We start from the raw sequence: 14,215 nt of genomic DNA on the forward strand, positions 1-14,215 counted from the left end.
CTACCGTTTGTTGTTACCCAGCTGCATCTCTACCGATACGTTTCCGTGTTGAGTTGAGCTGTGGAGCACTTGAAGCTCAGTGGCTGGAAACTCTGAGCAGCTCCGACAGGCTCTGTATCATCCACTGGTTTCTTGTTTCACTGCTTTACGGCCAGTTTATAATCACTGATGTAACTGTAGCTAGCGAGAAGCTAACTGCTAGCTTCATTCATCTGTCAGTGCATACCGCGGCGCTACAACGTTTGGAATACGCCCCCTTGCATATGATTGGATAGTAGAATATTCAGACTGCGGCGATTGGTTCAGAACGTAGCAGCGGCTGACGTGATTGGTCCTTGTTGTTTGTCAATCACAAGAGGGTAAAACTGTTATTCACCCCCACGCATTGCTGCGTTCAGGTGAGAAGGAAAATGTGTAAATATAAGCTTCGTACAATGTACTTCAATTATAGCATACTTGCGGGCGACATATGATTATATTCTGTACTTAGTTTAGTCGATTTGGCAAATAAATTTCAGAATGTGGCTTTCATTCGTATAAACATTTGATTTGAGGACATATACACCAGCACTACCGGTGGGGATTGTAATTTTTGGGGTGACACTAACTTTAAGCCTATTTTTGAATATCAAATTAAATATACCACCATCTCAAAGCTTATACTTTCGCTGTGAGTAAGCAAAAATACTAATTTACAGAACTCAGCACCTCAGTCGCTTTCAATTGCTTTAAATTTCGTTGCTCCCTTGAACAGTTAATGTATCATCTACGTATTGAGAACCGCGGGATTTTGAAACTCGATACTCATGAATCTACAATGAGCACAGACAAGAGAAAGGGCGTGGACTTTTAGTTAATACTCACAGCTTCTTGTTTTGGTCTGCTGAATAGAAGCTGATCATCACTATATGATCACATTCTATTACATATATTTCCTGTGTATTACTATTTTCTAGAGTTGTTTAATTCACATGAAGCATTCAGGGGCTTTGTTCTGAGAAAGCTGTTTGAATCGAATAAACTTGTCTTACTTACTGCAGCTCCATCCCCATCGTCCAGCGATGTACTTTGCGTGATTATGTTCCGGTTTGTATCATTATATTAAAGGGAAGTTCGACTTTTATCAGGTTAAACTGAGGTGAAAATAATTAGTCTTCATTGTCATTTTATTTGAAGCTCACATTAGACGTCTGAAGTCTTAGCGAGTTATATCACGCCACGCATACATCTCTTTAATTAGAAAGGAATCTCTCCAGAAGAAGATTAAAGTGTGAGCAATAACTCTGTAGCCTACCTGAGAATGAGACAGATATGAAAAACTGTGAACCTATCCTTCATTAATATACTATCATCCAACCGTACCGGGATCTTACCAAGTATGCAGCACATACATGTATTCTGCTGTTCTGTTACATGATAATGTCATTTGAAATTGGAGACATAGTATCGATCTATTACTTACCAGATCAAAAATTCTGTTCACCCTGAGGATGCTGCAGTGTATAGTGGAGTATGGTCATATATGACTGCAGTAGTGGAAAAGGACACAACATAATTGTCATAAAGGCCTACTCCTTATTTAAAAGGCAGCAACATAAAACAGACAAGTCATGACTTCTTTGGGTTAAAAATTACTTGGTCATGAAAAACAATTCAGTAGAATTACATTTAAACAATTCAATGAGGGAAAGTGCATAAAGAGAGAGAGGAAGAGGCTTCAAAGAAAGTTACAACTCAAATAACACCCTCAAAGGTTCTCAGATAAAAGGATGATTTAATAAAATGACTTTAAAGACTTGAATCCAATCTTTGAGTCAGCTGACCCTCAGGCAGATCGTTCCAGAGCCTCAGGGCCTCTTTATGCTTCTGAAACAGATGACACCTTTCACCGAGGTACACGTCATATCAAATTGGACATTTAAGCTTTCTGCCTGAGCTTGGAAATAAAGCCTCAAATACTAGGGCTCTGTGATCCTTGAGAATGAGAAATAATAGTACTAAATGTGTCATATTAAAATATAACATTTGTTACATCTAACATGGTTAAACATGAAGCATCAAACATTTTTAAATCATCTTGAAACTAGAATGGCAGTGGAGCACATACCTCCGCCAAGACTCAACAGTCCCATCATGAAACCACCTTTAAATTTACTATATCTACATTTTTATTTGGATTTGCACCAAATTAAACACACTTAAAAATATCAGTCCTCTAGAAATGCTTGATTCTTTTCAAGATCCACTAATTACTCTGAACTCAAACCCCCAAACTCAAAATAATAAAAAAAAGTTTTAAAATCTTCTCTTGAATCTGCCCCCTAATCTGGATTCGCCCAAAATGTGAAAGGTTCTTTCCTGACCCATACTGCATCTTCCCACCATGAAGTTTCATGGTCATCCTGATACCTAATACACAAACACAGACAAAAGCATAACCTCCTCGAGAAACAATTATTATCCTAATTGTGGAGCCATTGTGCAAATAACTTACAATTTTCTGTATTTATACGGTTTATTCCTGTGCAGAATATCTTCTACCCTTTCAATATTGGTAGATGTGTTTTTGTTGATTGTAACTTCACCTCCTTCAGAACCGTTTTCTTTAGATAAATCAGCCTGAACCCCCTGGACTCTCAGCCCATCAAACTCTCTCATTAAGTGAGCAGATTTAACCGCCTGCTGATGGAACCTGGGTCGCTGTTCTTTGAAAGAGTTTAAATTCAAACCAATCATGCAGGTCCAAGACAGTTAAAATGCAAGCTAGCCTACTTTAATTTGCTCTCAGGTTACCACTGATCTTTGAGAGGCCTGGCATCAGTCGGCGGCTTTTAAATTATTCATCAGAACAACTGTTTAAAAATGACACGGCGCCATCATTGTTTTTATTTCCACCAACTTCTCCTCCTCCTCCTCTTTCCCCCAAGGCAGAAGAAATCAAAGCCAAATCTCATTAGAAGCTTTGAAACATGTGGAGGTGAGACACAACCTGCTGCTGGTAAACACACAACTATCTCCCACTGAAGAGGAGGCTGGCTGCTGAGTGTGAAACATCACAGGCAGGAGAACAGAAGCCCGGCAACATGCAGATTTTAACCCACATTTTTTATTGTGATGGAACCCTGCAAAGAGAATGAATTTAAAACGACTGCTCTTAGTAAGTGCTGTATCACTGATTTCCAGAGTTTCGAAGGGCATGGCTATTCAGATATCACAGCACAAGTGCAGTGCACAGCAAATACTATTGACTATACCAAAATGATGTAAGCTGAATGTCTTAATAGAAATATCAAGTACAGTACTGCCTTTGATTTCCCACCAGTGATCAAGATGCAGTGCTTGTGATAATCAAGTCTTTCTTTGCTGCATCAATGATCTGCTCAGTCAGAAGATGGCACGTGCCGGCCCCTGGTCTGTCTTTGATTACTCCGCCCCTGCGCCGGGGAGGGTTTGTTTAACAGTCAGTTGAGGCAATTTTGTCTTTCATCTTTCTTTATTTCCAATTTCATTCTGAGCTGTCAGCACCTAATTAATGTTTTTCGCAGCAATTTCTCAACCTTCACCAGCAGTGACATGAGATGCCGCGCGGCTTTTTTACATTATCTGCTCGTTCTTGGGAAGCCAGACCTTGGCTTCTCGTTTGTATTCCAAGCCCCGTGACAGGAAACTGATGTGGCATTTGGAGAAAAAGCGTCGGCCATCATGGGACCTCGCTGCATGAGAAGACTGATGCCATCGAGAAAGTCATTTAGGGTCATTCTATGCAAGAGTGTCCGTGATTAGAAAAAAAGAACCTGTGAAGTTCAAGCCCTCTCTAGTGAAGTGATTGATTGGTTTGAATGGGAGATCATTTTCATAAATCCACCTATTACTCTCGTGTGTGCATAAGCTCTTCTATGAATCTAGGGTCCAGTAATGAGCTGTATAAATACCAAAGTCTTACAGCAAATATTCAGTTCACTTCAACAAAAAATTGGCTACCTGTGGCAAGTGTTACTCAATCACCCAAGGTGATTTTAACTCATGCAATATGCATGGAAGGTTCAGTTGAAGCAAATCAATATTCTAAAAGTGAAAAAAAACACAGCAGATATGGAGGGCTTATGTCTCTGAGTTTATTCAAGTGTATGATGAAACATGTGGGTAACTGCTCCGTCCACACACACACACACACACACAACCTTTGTGAAATTAAAGTTCAGCCAGTACAACCAGATCAGGTACACGATCGAGGATCTTCTGAGCTGCCTTGGATGGGGAGGAAATTGTTGGCTTCCATTCATGGTCCTGTACTGACAAATGGAGTGTCCCGGTTCTTTTATCATTACAGCACATTCACAATTTTCAAAATGGAAAGTAAGTCTCGACAACTGCACGTACAGGTTATTTTTGTATTGTTTTGTCTTTTCATTTGTCCCAGGACTCAAATGCATAGGATTATACAGCCAGAATACAGTATTTCAACATGTTTTACAAAGATTTATATGGTATAGCAAACAAGAAATAAAAATAATAACTGCACAGCAGTAAGAAAGATCATTTGTCGAGTATATATAATCATTTTTCGTACACACCGTGGAATAGCTTAGAAACACTGGGCAAAAACAATGAACACAGTTGGAACAATTTTGCGCTATATTCAATCTACATAAGGATACCCTTTTGACTCAAGACTAATTTTGGAATGCCAGACATTTTCAAGGGAAACCAAAATCACATTGGCCACTGTAATACATTTATTCATTTTGGCTTTTTTTTTACCTTAGCCACCAAAGTCCTACTAAGCACACACCACAGACACCCAAATGAAATGCACACGTCAAAACTGCAACCAGAAAAGAAATCATACTGAAATGTCTTCAGCCTATTGGCACGCAAATGGCTGCAGCAGGGCATCTAGCATTTTAGACAGCACACATAATATCACGAGTCCAAATACATTGCTGTGTCTATAGCACTATCGTCATCATAATCACCTAGTTTAATTTAGAAACAATATATATACTTATATGTATCATCCTATTCAGTAAGGCACGTTTTTGGTTAAAGAAATGCTCGCAAAGAAGCGTCTTGCATCAACTCTGTCAGTGAGCGAGGAGTCAGCAGTAAACAACGGCGGCGACAGGGATGGAGACTGCAGTCGGCATGCAATTAAGATCAAAAGCCTCCCCTGCTGATTCCATTACACAGAGTGCCACTCTGCACTGCGCCGAGTGGGCAGTGCCAAGTGCTGTTGGTCAGGATGCCATGCTGAGACTGTAGGCGGGCGGGCAGGCAGGCAGGCTCGAGGTCTGTGCAGACCTCTCTCTATAGCCAAGGCAGGAATCATTAACATTCTAGGGTCTCTAGAGCATGTCACGCTCCGTTGGCTACACACATCCATGATCAGATACAGGGAGCACAATTAAATAATCAGTCGAGGGAAAAAAAAAAACTAATCCAAAAACAACACAATTTAGGGTTAAACCGTGGTGGCGCATTTAATGGCCCGAGAAATATCAAAACCCTTGTCCCTACCCTGTCGACACCTCAGCTCTGGCAATGACATATGAATATTTCCATTACTACAACAATTATGTACATGATTGAACATAGACCCCCCCCCCACCACCCCCACCTTCCCCTGACAACATCATACAAAGGCTAAAACCAGCGTGATTTGTTCAAAAACGTTCCATTTAAGTACCAACTGCATCTCAGATGGCGGATTATTAATATTATATGCAACAGGCTCTTTTGTAGCTTCAGAGGCAGAATGCTTGATGACTATTTGGAGCTTTACCAGGGTAACAATACTAAAAACAAATGGCATTAAAATTGTGAACACTAACCAATGCAGGAATCAGTTTGAAAAATCACGTAACATATTGCTAGAATCACCACTGTATGTGAATACATTAAGTAAGCTAATTCAACAGTTGAATGTGGCTCATGGTTTTTCTGACATTATTGCCGGACTAATATGAGTGACGCGAGTTGCTTCTTGCTGACACTTCAAAAAATGAGTTTGACAGCAAAGAAAACGGTCGGTAGAATGAAATGTCTATAAAAAACTTCCCCTGTGTGCTTTAGTTGAAGTGGAATGTATCATGGCACTGTACAATAAAGGGAGACAGTCTGTGCTGTTATTGATTTCCATAAGCACAAATTGGCGAGTCCAGTTTGAAGCTCAATCTGAGCTAAAGCAAAGAGTTTAACTTGAATGTTTCTGGAACCACTGGTGACCTGGCTTTCATATGAGCATGTACATTCCTGGATGAACCAGTGCCCTTATTAGAGCACTGGATCATGTCGTTCATGTGCAGGCTCATATGAAAGCCAGTGTCCTCACAAGGACTCTGTCATTGTTGAATGTAGCCATGTGCAGTGTCCTTATGAGGACCCTTTGGTCTCTGTCAAAAAAGCGCAGAGAGGTCAGAGCACAGGCCCCAGTGTGTCACTGGGTCCGGGGGATTAAAATGACAGAAAGCAGGCGTCCCTTGGCCCTCACGCCTGACAGTAGGCATCCTGTGTGTGCACACGCATTCCCACACATTTACACACTTGAAATCCATGCGAACACACTCACGTTCAGCAACCCAGTCTCTTGTTCACACATTGCACTCCACACAGACATCTACGCACACGCACACAGGCTAATAAAAACATATCCGCACCACAATGTGATCCATTTAAAAAGATACTTTTTTTCCTTATAAAGCTTTCCGCATAAAGACTGCACGATTAAAAAAAATATATAATACAATTCTTAAAACCTTTTTTTCTACACAGAAAGAAATTGAACATCTGATTATGTCCTGTGCCAGTGCTCCACGAAGGGGCTTACTTCTCAGAGAGAGAGAGAGGTCTCCCGCACTGCATTATGGGAGCAATATTCAGTGAAGCATGGATGAGCGCGCAGACCTTTAAGGTTTGGCAAGTTAGCTTTAAGGCGTACCTATAACAGTGTAACCCATCATTTTCTTCCCCTTTATCTGCTTTTCATTAGTCCCTGTTACTCCGCAGTACAGAAAGTTGTCCCAGGGCCAAGTTGTACGATATACACACCTACAGTACACGAGTCCCTTCTCACCTTTCCTTATTTCAATGGTTTTTTTAAAAGAAGAAATAAGCCCCTGTAGTCACTGGCAGTATTGTACTATTCCCCCTCCCACCCTCCTTCCCTCCACTTGAGTGGGGGGTTAGAGATCAGTCACTTTGTGTTCCAGGGCGGCCGCTATCTGCTGGAACCGCAGGGTCAGCTGTTTACTCTGGGCAGCTGGATCCTCTTCCAGAGAGGCGATGATCTGAGAGCGGGAGGAAGGCGGGAAGGACAGACATGGAGGGCAATGAGGGGGAGAGGTTGGAAGTTGCAGTAAAGCAAAGGGGAGGACAGAGATGAAGAATTTGTGTAGGACGGATGGAGAAGTAGCACAGGAAAAAGAGAAGAAAAGAAAGGGGTGGAGAGTGGGAGAAGAGGACGACGTTATTTGACATCAACACTCGCGTCATATGAGCTGTTATTGTTGGTGAGCCCCACTTAGGGGAGACTGACAGCCCCATTTGTTTATCCAACTTGTTCATTAGGTTTTGTTTATCCCCATTCTGTGACCTCAAGTGGCAGTGCACAATGGACGCTTAAAAATCAATTCCCCGAGCAATTTTCCAATTCACATCCCACAGAAATGCTTTCAATTAAAATTTCATACAATCACTCTTCTGGCATATCAAGAGTGAAGAGAGAGGGGGGGTGGGGAAAGGAAAAAGCAATAATATAGTGGGCAGTAGTGCATTCAGTGGAATAGGCTCCTTTGGGTGCGATAGGAAAGAGAAAGTCCTCTTACCCCGTCATAGTATTTGCTGGCGTACTGGTAAAGCTGATGGAGAGCCACCTGTGTGTTCAGTTTGTCCGTGTGAGACTGCAAAACATAACAGTTTAAAGGTTAGAGACAATATGTAACTAACACGTTAAAACAGCATTGAGTTGAATGAGCATTTGGCTTAAAATAAAGCTGAGTGTAAAGGGAGAACAGAATTGAAAAAAAATACTGAAAACATGAAATCAAACACTGTTTATGGTTAGAGTTTTTCCAGCAAAAGCTATTCAACCTTTTAAAAAATATACGCTTCTACACATGGGACGTTTCAGCTTCAGTAGTCCCACTTCAGGTGTGTTGGTCTGAACCAAACTCAGACTTCACACAACTCTGTTTAACAACTCTAGGTCTCCTGATTCTGTCTGTCTCTAGTATTTTAGGAGTACAACAGCCTGGTTACAAAAGAAGAAATGTATTCATCATTATATTAACAACAAGGTTAAACTCAAGAAGAAGCATTTGAAGTCGTTGGGCACAATTGATTTATGTTCAATCATTGCCTCTCTATATATGTTAAATTTAATTGTAAATGGCAGAGTTTGCCATTCCTAGTTTGAATTCTAATTGCCTTTCAGGTGACCAAGGGATTCAAAGGAATGGCTTGCGGACGCATCAGCTTCAAGGTAGAAGCTGACTTCAAGTCCCAAGGTGCATTTGGGCCAGTGAACAAGCTCAAAATTTTGTTATGTTGCATTTTCACTGGGAGTAAGCAATTAGGATGTTTGTAAGGACTGATGGCACAATCCACAGCTTAAATTTAAAAAAGTGTATTCATTCCATTAAAAAAATACATTGGCCAAAGTAACCAGCAGTGAAATCTTGAGTATGTAACTTTAATAGCAGGGCAAAAGTGAAATGGTGTTTCTCACCCGTGACACCTCAGCCAGATGAGTGTTCATGTCCTGGTCACTGACGGGTATCATCTGCCTAATGCCCTTATAATAACTACACACACACACACACACACACACACACACACACACACACACACACACACAGAGAAAGCAAGAGGTGGTGATTATGTAATTGTCATTGACAAATCTTTTAAAAGAACCATTTGAAACTGACAAGCGAAAAGAGGTTTAAAGTGGTGTCAGGACTTACTCGTCCACCATCTTCTTGTAGGTGGAGATCTCCTTTGCATAGAGTAGTTTGTTACTTGGAGAGTCCTGCAGACCAACAGTGGATAAAAGAGAGAAGACGATAGCACTTTAGATCATCCTCTTCTAATTACTTTTTATTTCTCATGAAATTCCTCATCTTTTCTCCTATCTTCAGAGCATCTAGCTCTTCCCCCCCCCACCCTCTCCTCCTCCCCGCATTCGCTCACCCGGCTGAGTTTGTGTTCGCTCTTGGTGCAGGCGTCCATGAAGGTCTGGGCGACGACGGAGAGCGAGGCGTCCACCACCTCCGTCACGTGGACGTCGAAGATGAAATGGGGATTCTTGAGGATGTTCACCCAGAAACGCAGAGGAAGGCTGTGCAGAGGGAGGAATCAGTCCATCAGCGTGCGTGGCTGTCATCATCATTATTATTATTATTGCTTCGGAATGGGAGAAAATCTCGTCAGCCGCATTACAACTAGATATTCATAGGAGTCGGGAGGTATTTTAATATGTGAGAGCACTTGCCTGAGGTGCATGTGAGTTCAGTTCAAGATAATAACAGGGATGGAAGAAAGCCTTTTCTTGTAGATGTCAGTTTATACAGAACAAAACTCTGGACTGTCAGCTTATATTAACATTTCATATAATACTGACCTCCGTGAGAATTATTGCAGTTCAATGAAAATGGAAGAGGATAACCTCAGAAAACGTCTCTCTCTCTCTAACAGAAAGGATTTGCAGCGAGCAACAGTCGAGCTCAACGAACAGTGATTAAAAACTCTACAGTAACAGCTGAACCTCGACCTTCCGTGTTCCTGAGCAACCTGAGAACCTAAAGCACCGAGGACATAACGTAATGCGTAAGCACTTGCTCCATTTTCCCCTTCAGAACAGGAAAACACAAGCTTTCTCTTTGCAACCTGGCGTCAGCTCGAGAATTAAAAAAACACGCCCCAAATACAACAGTTTCCCAAAAAAAACTCCCCCCTGATCAGTGCCAATGCCCCTTCGTCTGAGACGTGAAGCGCACACCGTGTAAAATTCATACTTGGTTTGGTAATATCTCTGGGGGAAAGCTGCAGAGAGGATACAATAGAAGCATAAAAATAGCAATGTTTCTATAATCACAGAATTAAATTAGCTAGGGACATAATTACCATGTTTGTTTGTTGTTATGCCTTATGCACACACACTCATATTTAATACATGGCCCTAACTTGATTTGATAAACAGAACGGCTGGATGCAGAATGTGGCGTGGAGTGCAGTAAGTAATTAAATCGCTCAACTCCTGTCCTTGTGTGGGTGCTCTCTTGCTAGCCTTACGTCAATCACTGGCATCTACATGCAACACACCGTCTTGTAGTCTTGAGCCTCAGCCGACGTGACACTAATTTATGCACTTAAATGTCACATGGGAGCAGGGGGATTGCAAATGCAAACTAAGTGAGCTGAAATGATGCATTTGTATTCAGCTCTTTCTTGGATAAGTAAGTTTTATTTCTTGGAAAGTTACAGTATCTGTGGAAGTGGGATTTTCAGGTAGCTCAGACTCAGACAGCTGCATATGTGTGGGTAATGGGAGTACATTGACTTAAGGACTCTACCCAAGTATACATTTGAGATACTGTTACTTGAAAGTGAGGCTTTTTTCTACACAACCACATTTCAGAGGCAAACAGTGTTCTCTTCTACCTCCACTATATTTGGCTCCTGGCCACGTTTCAGACGGTTTATTAAAAATACACCAGTGTTAAAGATCAAGCCAGTGGCATGTCAGCAGACATGACAGCTCCCAGAAAATGGAAACTAAAGTGTCTTTCCTGCAAGTTTTTTATTTTAATTATTGAAAAACCGGGTGAAACATCAGGATTGACAGCTGACACTGACTCATGATTGGTCTAGAGATCATCTATCGTCAGGACTTGGATAAGACAGCTTCATACTGAAGCTCCAAATATATGGTGGTGTTTTTCCTATCTTCATCCAGGAGTGTGGTGTTCAGCTTGAGAGCAGGACCTATTCATTTATAGTTCAGATTTTTTAATGCTTGCACTCAAAACCCTGCACTCTCCCACCATCAGCCCCTGCTTGTACACTGTACTCAGATTTGCACTCCTGCGCTCCAGCTTCAGCTCTTCTCCTCTCTCTCACGCTGCTCCTCTGCGCTCATAAAACATCTGCACTTGGAGTTTTTTTGTTCTGTAGCAGAAGTCTGTCAAAATACCCAAACCAATTTAATGCCAGGTGTAGTGATGACGAATTAAATGCCCACCTTGTTGGTGCATTAAGCGAGTGTGACTCCTAAAGAAGTAAAGCCATTGGGGGCTTAAGGAAAATTATCTAAAGCAAAGCTTAGAGAAAAGTCCCAATAATTTATACAAATGTATTCATCTCACAAGTGGCCTGACCCCAAGGTAAGGAAAGATTGCACTAATCCACCGAATTGTATATGATTAATAAAACTAGCTCCATCTTCATCAGCTAAAACAATAAAATGGTACTTGTACATTGATGCAAATTGACCAAATATTTGAATATGTATTAATATAAGTCACAGGGGGCATTTTTCTATAGAGGGAGTGTATTCACTTAACCTTTTGCTGAAAATGCGTATATGTACTCAAGTAAAAGGATGTGAGCATGTCTTCTAATGCTTATGCAGACATGCTGTACTGTTACCTATTAGTCTTCCAGATGTGGATGGTCTCCTCATCCACATTGTTATGTTTCAGCGCCTGCTCGTCCAGGAAGTCAAAGAAATATTTGACAGCCGGTGGCACCACTGCCCCGGAGCATAGCACGCTGCGGAAGAAGTCGTCCACAAACTGCTGCAGCGTTCCCTGAAAGAGGCCACAAAGACTGTGAGCCAGAAATATTAAAGCCCTGAGACAGTACATAGCTATTTACACCAAGCGTGAGGGAACATATTGGGATCATTTTCTGCCTATCAAGACCTGGCCTTATTGAGAAGCCATCAATTAAATGTGTCTTTTTAACTGAAAGCCCCTTCCCGAAAAAGCAAAAAATTGTTATTAGCCTTGAACAGGCCAATACCAATTTATTCAGATTGAAAAAAACACTCTGTTTTTGTACCTTGACAGAAAGGAGCCGCGTAAGATAGATCTCTGTAATAGCTTTGGTCATCGACTTGTCCTTTATGCTTCCTCGTTTAGATTTGATCTCGTCCAGCTCGTACGCCGGCCTCACCAAATGAAACACCTTGTCATCTTCCAGCAGAGCATTTCCTGCAGGGAGGAAGAAAAAACAACAATTTTGGAACTTTCCTTCTAATAACACTGCTCCTTATTTATTCATGCACGTCCCCACACAAAATATTCCAATGATGAAAAAAGACTGGAGGATGTTTGTCAACTGAATTTGAATGCAGAGAGAATACGCAAGTACAAGTTCTAAACAATTATCTGCTCTGAAATGCATTTACAAAGGCTGGAGATAAAAGTGCATTTTATTCCAGCAGATAATCTCAAAGTGTGCTACATAAAACAACATGTATTAGCATCTTAAATGAGAGTGGGGATGTTGACAAAAGCCCTGGAGAAAGGAAACAAAAGGCAAGTATTATATTCTCAAGTACACATCTGATCTGTGCTATTTTGGGCTCAACAAGTGTGTGTTTACGTGCAGTATGTGTGTGTGAAGACACACTTACGCTCTTCGTGGTTCTCCTGGTTCTGGTCATAGTTCTGCTGAGTGTGGAGCACTTTGGACAGGACTAATGTGGCATTATCTCTCACCTGAAATCACATTACAGTCTTTTGTTGGACGATACAAGAGACAATAAACACTTCACACACACTGAGTTCAATGGAACGCGTGACTGAGGTCAGCAGCCTTTTCCATTGCCCCAGAACTAATTCATAATCAATCCCATCGAGTGGACAGCAACACTGGGTCTTTATGGGGGTATTTAGAGGCCATTGTCTTTTGGCGTCAACCCATTATTGACCCAACAAATACTGTGATTAGCACTACCCTGACACAGCCAGTGAATCTACAGCAGCACGGCTCTAAAGAACAACCACAAGCCATCGGAGGGCAGGATGAAAGAAAGCCCGGTACCTCTGAGAGAGGGGGATTTAAGTGGCCCGAAAGGCAGGACAAGAAGAGGATATTTGAGAGTGACCTTGATTTTCCGAGGATCAATACTGTACCACCGAGATTTAGTGGTGTTCTGTCGCCATTGAGAGCTGACAAGAGCAAACCAAGACCAGGCACCTTCAACTGCCTGCTCGTGAGAAATTACAATTTTAAGCGTGTTGCTGATCTGCTGAGGCGAAAAGTGAAGGAAAAGTGGTTTCAGAGGGATTTGATTTGTGAGCATGAGCAGGTTTACCTTTGTATGAAAGATTGTTTTGTAAATGCTGTATCTTGCACACAGGATGCACATGCTTTCACATAATTACAATACACGAGTGTATGCACATTGATTTGACTCCTGGAACTGTTAATTGTGTCAAGATTGAACATTAAAAAAATTTGCCCAAAAACATTGTGGGAATAAATAAAAGAAAAATCATGTGCTGTGCAGCAACACTGGGACACAAGACTGAAATGAAGTGAAAAATAGACGATCACATCCACACGCCCACGTACACTTATTCATTTCTCCCTACGCTTAGTCACATCCTCTGCTATTTTCATTTTTCCTTTTTTAATATATGTTGCTTCGAGACACTAAATTCCATGGATACTCACGTTATAGTGTGCCAGAGTGTTGAAGCGTTTCCACCTGCCCTCTTTTTGGGAAGTCAAGTCCAGGTCTGACAGAATCTGCCCTGTTGAACCGGGGCGCCACTCTGTGGTGAAAGTCAATCAAAGAAATGAAACTTGTATTTCAGCAGAGATCACCATTACCCTGAGGTTATCCAGTAATAACGTGGGTTTAAATTTCTGACTCTCTCTTGAGATTTAGTGACACACTTGAGCTGATATCAGGTGAAGAACTGACGAATGAGTGTTTTGTGAATAATTTAAAATCTAATTCTAAACTGTGATTTGCATCCCGCCATTTTTTCTATTTTCGAACAATTACACCACAGCAGACCTGAGCTCGACGCCATCTGCGACATACAGTGTGAAAAGGGGGTTATCTCTGGGATTCGCCATGAAAGCAAACAGATCTCTGCTAATCTAAAATGTATAAAGGAATGAGATCTACAGCGTGCGTGGGAATAAAAATTGCTTTGAAGTTGAAAAAATGTCTATAGAGCTTTAGTCTTTCAAGTCAGTC

At 41.4% G+C, this 14,215-nt stretch overlaps 1 protein-coding gene across 1 annotated transcript in view; it reads right to left on the reverse strand.

The window, feature by feature from the left end:
* Positions 1-5,635: 5,635 nt before the first annotated feature.
* Positions 5,636-14,215, reverse strand: part of plxnb2b (plexin b2b) — a 99,610-nt gene continuing 91,030 nt past the window's right edge. Inside the window, exons 28-36 of the mRNA XM_061077066.1 lie at positions 13,681-13,781; positions 12,635-12,719; positions 12,058-12,209; positions 11,644-11,804; positions 9,187-9,334; positions 8,961-9,025; positions 8,726-8,801; positions 7,824-7,898; positions 5,636-7,286 (exon numbers count right to left, since the gene is read on the reverse strand). Coding sequence (XP_060933049.1) covers positions 7,182-7,286; positions 7,824-7,898; positions 8,726-8,801; positions 8,961-9,025; positions 9,187-9,334; positions 11,644-11,804; positions 12,058-12,209; positions 12,635-12,719; positions 13,681-13,781 — 968 coding nt within the window. The 3' untranslated portion in view covers positions 5,636-7,181. The remainder of the gene's footprint in view (positions 7,287-7,823; positions 7,899-8,725; positions 8,802-8,960; positions 9,026-9,186; positions 9,335-11,643; positions 11,805-12,057; positions 12,210-12,634; positions 12,720-13,680; positions 13,782-14,215) is intronic.

This window comes from Limanda limanda, chromosome 8, assembly GCF_963576545.1.
Source record: "Limanda limanda chromosome 8, fLimLim1.1, whole genome shotgun sequence".
In the NCBI taxonomy this organism is placed as follows: domain Eukaryota; kingdom Metazoa; phylum Chordata; class Actinopteri; order Pleuronectiformes; family Pleuronectidae; genus Limanda; species Limanda limanda.